The sequence below is a fragment of the Platalea leucorodia genome, assembly GCF_965183815.1.
Source record: "Platalea leucorodia genome assembly, chromosome: Z".
NCBI lineage: Eukaryota > Metazoa > Chordata > Aves > Pelecaniformes > Threskiornithidae > Platalea > Platalea leucorodia.
Genome location: NC_138858.1, coordinates 53,910,986 through 53,920,799, shown reverse-complemented (window position 1 = coordinate 53,920,799; position 9,814 = coordinate 53,910,986). Strand labels below are relative to the sequence as shown.

At 44.3% G+C, this 9,814-nt stretch overlaps 1 protein-coding gene across 3 annotated transcripts in view; it reads left to right on the top strand.

Moving 5' to 3' along the window:
* The first annotated feature begins 594 nt into the window (after positions 1-594).
* Positions 595-9,814, top strand: part of RAD23B (RAD23 homolog B, nucleotide excision repair protein) — a 45,514-nt gene continuing 36,294 nt past the window's right edge. The window contains exons 1-2 of one of the 3 annotated variants that reach the window (XM_082336891.1): positions 595-780; positions 5,724-5,780. In XM_082336891.1, coding sequence (XP_082193017.1) covers positions 715-780; positions 5,724-5,780 — 123 coding nt within the window. In that variant the 5' untranslated portion in view covers positions 595-714. Of the gene's footprint in view, positions 781-5,720; positions 5,781-9,814 lie in introns of all 3 variants that reach the window. The other 2 variants (XM_082336890.1, XM_082336892.1) reach the window with 2 other exon arrangements.

The window sequence follows — 9,814 nt, the reverse complement described above, 5'->3', positions numbered from 1 at the left end:
GCAGGCCCGCCGGATGGACAGACGGACACGCAGCCTCAACGGCCCGGCACCACCCACGGCCACCCTGCAAGAGAGGGCTGCAGCCTTCAGGCCCCTGTAAACACGTACGCGCGTATCAATAAACCCGCCGCGCCGCCTCACAGGCGGTGTGCGTACACGCACCCGCCCCAGCGCCATTACCCCCGCACGCGCACCCTCCCCCCAGGCGCGCGCAGCTCCCCCCCGCCCGCGCACCCGCCGCGCCTGCGCAGTGACTCCGCCGCCGGCGGCGCCGCGGGCGCGAGGCGGCCGGGGCGGTGACGAGGCGGTGACGAGGCCTCTCTCCCTCGCGGCGGCACCGGCTCTCGGCGGGCCGGAGGGGCCGGGCCGAGCCCGCGCAGGCGCCCCCCGCCTGCCCCGCCCCCTCCCGCCGAGCGGCGGCTCGCGCCCGCCGTGCTTCAATCCCCCCTCCCCGCCGCCGCCGCCGCCGGCCCCCCCCTTCCCCCCCCCCCCTCCCTCGGCGGGGCCCGGGGGCTGAGCACCGCCCCCTGCCCGCCCGCCCGCTGCCGCGCGGGGGGTGTGACTGGCGCCGCGCGGCACCGGGCGGGCCGTTGCTCCGCCTTCGCCGCCGCCTGCTCCTCCTCTTCTTCCTCGCCTCTTCCCCGCCTGTCCCGCTGCGCTGCGGGGGACGCGGGGCAGGAGCGCGGCCGTGCGGGGCGGCCTGCAGCCGCCGCCATGCAGATCACGCTGAAAACGCTGCAGCAGCAGACCTTCCGGATCGACATCGACCCCGAGGAGACGGTGCGGGCCCGCGCGGGGGCGGGAGGCGGTGGGAGGGCCGCACTCCGTCCCCTCCCGGGCTGGGGCCTCGCTCCCTCTTCCCGGAGGAGAGAGCGCGGCCCGGGCGGCGGCCCTGGGGAGGGCGGCGGGGGCCTTTCCCCCCTACCCCCGGGCGAGATGGGGAGGGGGAGGACGGACCCCTGCGCTGGGGGAGGGGAGGAGGCGTGTGCGGGGGAGGGGTCGCCGGAGCCTCCGAGAGGGCCCGGGGCTGGGGCTGGGTGGGGGTGATGCGGTGACCGCCCGGGAGGAGTTGGGCTGCGGGGGGGGTGGGGTGGGTGATGCGGGCCCCTTCCCGGGGAGCGCCGGCGGTCGTGGGGTGAGCCCTTCTCCTCGGGGTGCAGAGGTCTCCTGCTGGGCGAGGGTGACTTGTCAGAGCTGGGGGAAAGGGGCTGTCGTGGCCAGTCCCCCAGCGGGTTGTTTTGGAGAGTGGCCAGTCCCCCAACGTTCCTGGTTGTTTTGGAGAAGAATGCCCAGAAGGTGGAAGGGAGACCAGCTCACCTCGTGTTCTGGGGGAGAGGAGCCAGAGGACTATAGGAAGCTAAAGTTTTTCCTGTCAGCAATATACGTGCCCACACCCGTGGATTAGTGGGTGATGGGGCAAAGTAGTGATCTCTGTTGTTTTACATAGGGAGTACTGGGAGCGGGTCACAGCCTCCTGTGGGGGGGGTGGTGCAGCAGAAGGAAAACGCCGTGCTTGCTCTCTACAAGATTCCCGCCTAGAAAGGAAATGTCGGGGGAGTTGTAGGGCTCTTCTCTGCAGGAGCGTGTACCGGAGAGGAGCTCCTGAGTGTTTGCTCTTGGATGCATCCCTCTACGCTTAGGGAAGTGTATACTGTGTTTGATGCAGGTGGGTGATTGCGGGGAGGCTTTGTTCTTTTGCCCACAGTGTGAGCTGCAGTGATTAACCTGTGCTTACGAGGTGAGGGAGCGCACGTGAGGTTCTGCTGACGGCTGTAGGGTGAACGTGGGTGTCTCCTGCAGAGCAGGCGTTTGGGTGTGCGGTGAGGTTTGTAATAAGAGTTATTCTCCCTTATTGGCAGGTTGCAGTGACTGTGTATCTCTGTACTTACATGACTGGGAGGGGGAAGAGGACGCATTTTGGTTGCAGGTGAATGTTTTCTGTTGGCACATGGGAGTCTGCTGAAGAATCCTCAGGGAAATAGAGCGTTCTGAGATGAGAGGAAGGGCCTTCAGTGAGTTTGCAGGGTTGGAAGTTGCCTTGTCACTTGCCTGAGCATGGATGTTTGCCTCTGATAGCCGCGTGCAGACGTCCGTGTGGCCTTCTTTTGAAAGATTTGGGGAGTTTAGCGTCTGAAGGTGTGTCTGTAGCCGCCTTTCACATGACTTCTGGGCAGTGAAACTCTGGAAACTATAGAACATTGCATCTGCTTTTATAAAGTCTGTCGGTTTACCCTCTTCCATTTCCATCTTAAGAAAAATAGAGGACGACACTTAAAGTTGGACTAAGAGTTCATTTGGTTGAACAGTGTGGCAGAGATGGCAAATGTCTAGCTGAAGCATGTGTTGGAAACCTTCAAAGATTTAAAACATTAGCCTTTACTTGTTACTGAGAAAAGCTCTCTTCACATCTTTTCTCATGTTCTCTGTATTCAGTAAGGTCCTGGGAAATAAAATCAAGGAGAGGACTGAAGGAATGTCGCCAGTCAAAACCCTCACCAGCTTATGAGACAGCAAAATGCATTAGCCAGAAGTTGGAGTAGGGGAAATTAGACTGCACTTTCAGTTTATAAATGTAGTTGCTACAGTAGCTCAGTGGCTGAAACAAGAATGCTTCTCATGAGCATAATACTTCAGGTTTTAGCTAGGAATGGGTGATAAGATAGGGGAAATGCGGGTCGGATTTGAAGGGAACTTTGTTTTGAAGTGAGCAGGGTGCAGCCTTGATCTTACTAGCTGTGGAGGTGAAAAAAATGTATTCAAATTTCCTTTGTCTACTTTTTAGAAAATTACGAAGAAATTCTTGTTGAAAGTGTTGTAAATCGTAGAACTTAATAAAGAGAACACCACTTTGAGCCTTCAGTTAGAAACCAAATCTGTTAAAATTGGAAAGTGCTTCAAAATGTAATCGGTTAAGCAAGTGTTTCACAAGTATATGTTTGAAAGTTCTCAGTCTGCTTTTGAAAAATACTAATTTTAGCTAAGTGCACTGGTTTCTTAGATTATCTTCTAACATCTTGAAACAAATATGTTTGTTTTGCAGAGTTCAGGTAACATTACTTTTAGTCTTTGAACTATATGTGTGTGGTTCGCTGCTAGAGGTAGGCTTGTTTACTTGGAGCTGTGCCCTATACTGTGACAAGGCCAAAAATCATCTAGTTGTGATAGGCCCAGGAAACTTGTTGCTCTAATATTGAATTCTCGTTATCTAAAATTGCTTTCTGGTTCTAGCAATTTCTCCCCTTATTCTCAATACAAAATTAATCTGTAGAGACTTGATGTTACAGTGCACGGTAGTATTCTAAGAGGAGGTTATGCTTGTAACTGAAAGCTGTCATTAATAGTAAGGAATATTTAAACAAACCTTCCAGTGAGAATTTGGAGCAACAGACTTCGTAATAGCTAATTAGGCTTCTTACAGCTTTTACACAAGCAACTGATTTTTTTTTCCCCCTGCTTAACCAGACAGCTGAATTTTAAAGTTCAAAACATGCTTTTAATAATGTGACTTTAGTTTTGGTTTAGTTGTGTTTTAAAGTATTGGGCCACTGAGTATTTTGACTGAATAAAAGTTAGAATTGAAGCATGGAGTATTTTTGTTCGTGGAAGTGCTAGATGAAGGCTGTCAAATATTTGGAACTGACTAAAAAAGTTGAAAAGATTTAGCCTCAGGTCCTATTATTTGAGAAGGCTTATTATCAAATGGAGAAATTTTTGCAGGTTTTGTGGGAAAAACGTCTAGAGTGCGTGGGAATCAATGTTGTACTCATCGTGCTCTGTAGAGGGGTGGATTTACCCGCTGTAATCATTCTAGTGTTCTGAGCGTGGCAGTTCAGTACTTGAGCATTCAGACTTAATCAGGATAAATGAAAGCGTGCATTTATCTACACAAGCTGCTTCTTGTGTTTGTTGACTGTGTGTGAGAGAGTAAACACATTAAGGGTTGTGATAGGAGCAAAGAGTAAGCTTTGCCTGAAACTGATGCAGACCTGTGTAGCCGCATCTCTTGTCAGAGGAGACAGTGATGACATTGTAGGCTTCTAAATTTAGTGCTTCTGTTGTAGTTATCACTATGTAGACAAGAAATAGGCTTTTAAAAAAATCTCAACAAACATTCTTAACTTTCTTTGAAAGTGAAATACCAGTAGAAGTTAAGTCTGTCCTGTTTCTTTTTTGCTTCCCTGTGCTGTTAACCTAAAAACCCGATTGTCAAAATACAGAGAAGTGCAAGGGATATTCAAGATGTCAGTAGTCTTTTGGCTGCAGTTTCTGTGTCACGTAATATGGGCTTTCACATCTCGCTGTTCTGCCACAACGTTTGAACACCCAGGAAATGCCTGCTTGTTTAACACTGTGTCAACAGGGCACTTAGCTGTGGAGTTTTGAACTTCTGTATGTTCTGGTGCATCCTTAATGTATTTATGCTTTATTGTTAAACATGTGTATGGGGAGTTTTGGATGCTAACATTATGCCCCCTTTGGTGCTGGAAGCTCCTGGTTTTTAAGTTTAGAAATTCAGGCTAGATAACTAACCGAAGCTGTATTAAATGTGTGGGGAGTGCACTCCAGCAAAAAGGAAGCAGGATCCAAAGGGTCTGTAATAAGGAAAAAGTGAGGTTTGGCATATATTTCATTTTTCCAGATAAAACAGGTATACTGCAGGGAAAAAAAGATACTGCTCTCATTTTTCAAAAGACAATGTCATAGCAAAGAATTTGTACTTTCTGATTTGTAGAGGGTATGGAAAACATTTTGGCTTTGTAACAACAATGAGGTGGTACATAGAAGGGAGGTACTTTTTAATATGTACATGGGGGCTGTCTGTGATAAAATGACAAGCTGCTTTAATTCTCTTCAGAGAGTGCAGTGATAAATTTCTGAATTAGTGCAGACTATCGTCTGAATGAATAGAGTATGATTTGTGAACCCATATAAAAACAAATACTATTCGTGAACCCACAAAATTTTATTAGTTACATCTGTTCGTATCTATTCAGTATATCAAGAAAGCTGTATATACTAAAGCACTAAAAAAAAGGAGATGAGTATTGAAAGCCTATCTAATTTTAAAGCATACTTTGCATCAATTCTTATTCTGTCTGGGGCTAGGAAAGGTGCATGGAAACAAATAATGGGTTGTTGTAAAAGATATCAATCATATTTCTTAGAACTCTCCTAGTAAACTGGGCTTCTGTTGGAAAAGCACCTCCTGATCTAGCAGCATTAGCGAAGAATAAGGGTTAACACAATTCAATATATAAGTGAACAAATTGTAAGTAGTAGTATCTGTATCTCATAAGAATTTTCTTTTTTCTTTTTTGTGATATAAGAAGGTATAAAAGTAATAGATTGAGTTTTTGTCAGTTTTGCCAAATTTATAATTTATTGTATTTGCCAGAAGAATTAACTTTAGAAACAGTTCTGCAAAAGCCAGAGAATATTGCTGGGTGAAATGGTAAAACCTATTTTTGAGGCTTGTAACCTACGAGGAAGTATGAGTTTACTCTGACAACCTTCCCACATGTGTTTCAGTGTAGGTGAATCCTGCAGCAGTTGCTGATAAGAGGATTGTTTTCATATTTCCCTGAGAGTTCATAATCTTAGTGGTTAGAGTAAAAGTGCTCTCATGATCCTGTTCAATATCCAGAAATACCCTTCTAAGTTAAAGATGTCTCTCTGTCTCAAGCTGTGATATTTTTCTCTAATTCTTCTTGATTTTACAGCAGGTTTCTCGTCTTCTACAGGATTGCTACATTGCTCTTGCATTTCCTAGGATTTTTTTGGTGAGTGTATGTACTTGCGCAGTCAGAGGAGGTGTGAATTTGAAGGGCTTGTACTTGCTACTTGAGGTTTGAAGGATGACTCTGCAAAAATGGTAGCTTTGGAGATTACCAGAATAAGAGTGTCAGGGAGCATTTGCATTTTTTTCATTATTTCTGTACTTTCTTTGCAGACTGTAGCATTTTCCAGTAATGTTCTCTGATAATTCACGTTTATTTTATTAACTGTCTTCTTCGGTAGCTAGTCTTTTTTCCTGTTTCCTGACTAGAGTTAGAATTTTCAAGCAAGGAAAGTTGTTCTAATTCTTGGCTGAAGAAGGCTAGGCTTTCACATATTTAGGAATATTTTCCTTAAATTCTAGTGAGTGTTCTAATATAATTTCCAAAGAACTTTGGGGAGGATGACATATTCTTTAAAATTTAATAAAGGAAAGGTTAAGATAGCATAACTTATGAATACCACTAATTTTATTAATATTAGCATATGTTTTTACATGTTAGCCATTTATCAAATGCGTTGGCTCTATGACCATAATTTTACAACTGTTTTATTTGGACTGTTCTTATCCAGTTCAGCTGTCAGCAAGAAAAAGTTACTTTTGTACTTCTAATAATTTGCCAGTATTGCGTGCTGTATTTCTCAACAGTCCAAACTTTCTTGGGCCATGATACTCAAGGTGGCCAGTAAACTGACAAGTTAAATATACAGGTTGTATGCAGTTACGGATAGCTCTGTACATAATTGTGTCTTACATTTAAAGTCTATTTTGCAGGTGTGATTGGTAAGCAAAGATATCTGTCCTTGGTATGGATAACAACAGTCTGGAAGGTGTTCCAGGGGAGTGGAGAGTACATGTTAATTAACAAATAATATGAGCAGATGACCGTGCCACTGTCTGCAGTCTCATTGCATACAAGGGCATGTTTACTAACAAACCTTTTGAAAGTTATATTGCCATTGTATTTCTGAAACATAGGAAAATACTTTCCTGAAAGGAAATTTATACGGCTATGTAAACTTACAGGACTGAAGGACAGGGCTGCCAACATCTTCTCCCACAAAGGTTTGTATCATTGGTCGCTGTTCCAGGCAGGATACTTGGATGGAGTGGACTCATTGAAACAAATCAATTTTTATTTTACAGGATATGGTGAAGCGCAGCATGTCTTATCTAGGCCCTGTAGAGGCCAGACAGGAGGCCTCAGCAGCTCTCCTCTGCATGCTGCCCTGCAGGGAGCATAAAATGAACGTGAAAAGAAGAGGAAAGGGCTTGTGACTGCTATAAGCATATGGAGTCTGAGTGTGGTCTGAAGGCTAACTGAGTCTAGTTCTCCCTGTCTCTGTCATTGCCTGTGTTTTTGTATCAGAGGCATGTTAAACTCAGGGAAAGGAACAGAACTGGGGCTGAAATCCTTATCCTTGTCCCCCCAGCTTGAATGTCTGAGCTTCACACCTTGCATTTCTAACTTGTTTTTTATTTGGTTATCTAAATGAAGTCCATTAATGCATATCTAATAAAACTTGTTTTACCCCTCCATCTGGTTTGTCAGTATGCAGTATTGGGAAAGTTTGGTTTGTTTTTTTTTAAGTGTCTTTTTATAATTACTTAAAATGTCTCGTCAATTTTGTTCATACTCAAACCACTATATTGCTTTTACACTCGTCGTAGATCTGTTTGTGGAGAATATCCTTATTGTAAAAATTGTCTGCTTAAAGGTTCTGGAGGATGGTTTGTGCTAATGAGCATGACCATGGAAGAGTCACCACTCAGAGAATGTAAGGTTTCCCCCTAAAACAAGCCCTTGTGGGTTCATAGGAAGCACTCAGAGCTGTCAAGAGCCACATCTTTCTGCTTTTTTTGAAATGTGCAGATAGCTGAGCTTTTTTTTCCCTGTTGCTTAAAGCTCTGCTTTATGTTGAAATCTATGTGTTCATGTGTTAGTACAAAGCTGCATGTATGCAGCTCTTTTAGTCACTGTTTAGCATCAGAAAACTGGCCCTAGCGTCTCCTCTTTTAAACAGGGCTTAGATCAATTTTGAAATGCAGGGTAGAAGTGTGTAGAGGCCAACTTTGAGATCAGAAATTCATTTTGTTGATCTCTGGGCAATGTATAACAGCAACTACTAGACTGATAAACTTCACCTAGGTGTAGATGAGCTCAATTTTGAAGAGAAAATTAGAAAGGCGCAGAGGTAATTACTCAGGAAGTAAATGTCAGAGCTAAATTTGGGTTTGTACCTTGCCAATTCCAGACTATTTATCTTCCAGACCATGCTGCTGCTTTCTTTGTATACAAACTTCAGCACAGTAAATACAAATAGTAAATACAGCAGTTTAGGAATGCTTCATGCTGTCTGTGAGGCTGTTTTTAAATATTGGAATAATTTTAGATGCCTTGTTTAGTTGAGTACAATTTTTTTTCCCCCCCAATCACTAACCTTGTAAACCTGACTGGACTCACAAGACTCTTCCTCTCCTGTGGTTCTTCTCAATTACTGTATCTGTTACGCCTTTAGCACCCAAAGTAGGGCAGTAGTCTGTTCATGCAACTGTCGACATGGTCTCCTGACTAAATACGAGTGTCCTGTTTAGGAAGACAATGTAAGAGATTACTGGAAATGTAGGTTTGTGTCAGCAAAATCTGCTTTTATTATTTGCAGAAGGAAGTAGCTAGAACCAAATGTGTTCTTATCAGTAAAGCTATTATAAAGCATTTACTTATGAGCTAAGTAGTTTCTTATCCTCTGGACATTTTAATAGTAGGCAGAATATATGCCATTAATCTGTTGCTGATCATTGAGTTTGATTAAGGGTAGTAAAACCTGTTGCACTGGTCAGTTTATTGCTTCATTAGCTGGTTTATTGTCTGATACAACTGCATCATCCTCACCTGACTTTGAGCAGTGTCTATATGGCAGTATAATGTTGGTAAATATGTTTTCAAGGGCCGTGGGAGGCAAAACTTTGGAGTAATAAGCCTAAATTCTAAACACTAAGAAGTGTTTAGATGAGCATGTCCTCCCTCGGGGGGAGGAGAGGAAAGCCCTTTGGACTGAAAGCTTTTGTCCTTGTCTAAATGATGACTTTTCCTAAAGTCTGGGAGAAACCTATTACAGAAAAGATGGAGATTGGTAGAGAATTATAAGGTGGATTAGAAAACCCCTCTCCTTGGTGTTTCTTAAAAAGAGAAACAGTTCAACTGAAGGTAGGTTGGTAGTGAAGGTCTTTCAGGTTTAGTCTTGGTTCCATCTCTTCATAGTCCTTTCATTAATTTGATAAGAATTTGGTCATTTTGAGTACAAATCAATAGAAACATGATGGAATTGAAGAACACAAAGTTTAATGTTTGTACTTGGCTGCTGATTGGGTGTCAGTCTTTTGGAAATGGCTGTCAAATGAGCAGCATAGATTAATGAGTTGGATTCACTAAAGGATGAAGCCCTGAAGCTCACAGATCCTGGAACTTCCAGTAAGAGTAGTGATGCCACTCTACTACATATGTGCTGGCCACCTGTTCCTAAGGGGAATGAATTTCCAAGAGAGCCGGTGGACGAAAGAGGTGCTAGGAGGGTATGGAAGACAGAGACTCCTACGTGAAAGGAAACTAAAGGGCCCTGACTAGCTTAGCTCACTCGCTGGGAGAAAGATTTGATAATGCTGTATAAATATTTTACAGTGGTAAGCACCATTGCAGGTGGGAAGGCTATTCATGCTTGAATTATAACATCAGCATAAGAATAAATGAGTATTAATAGTCTATGAATTCATTTGGGCTGGAAATTAGGAAAAGGCTTCCAACATCAGAATAAGCTTTGTAGTAGCCTTGTGGTAGAAGTAGTAGCAAATGACCTTGTCTTTAGGTGAAGGTGGATCAGATTCGTGATTGTGGTGTGGTATGGTGTGTATTGTGATGATGAAGGCAGGTATGTGGACTGATGTCAGAAGGGGCCCTTTTCAGTTTTATAGTTAGTTTCTCTGTAGATCTAAAGAGATTCAGAAATTTATCTTGCCTGTGTTATACAGCCTGTTTAAATA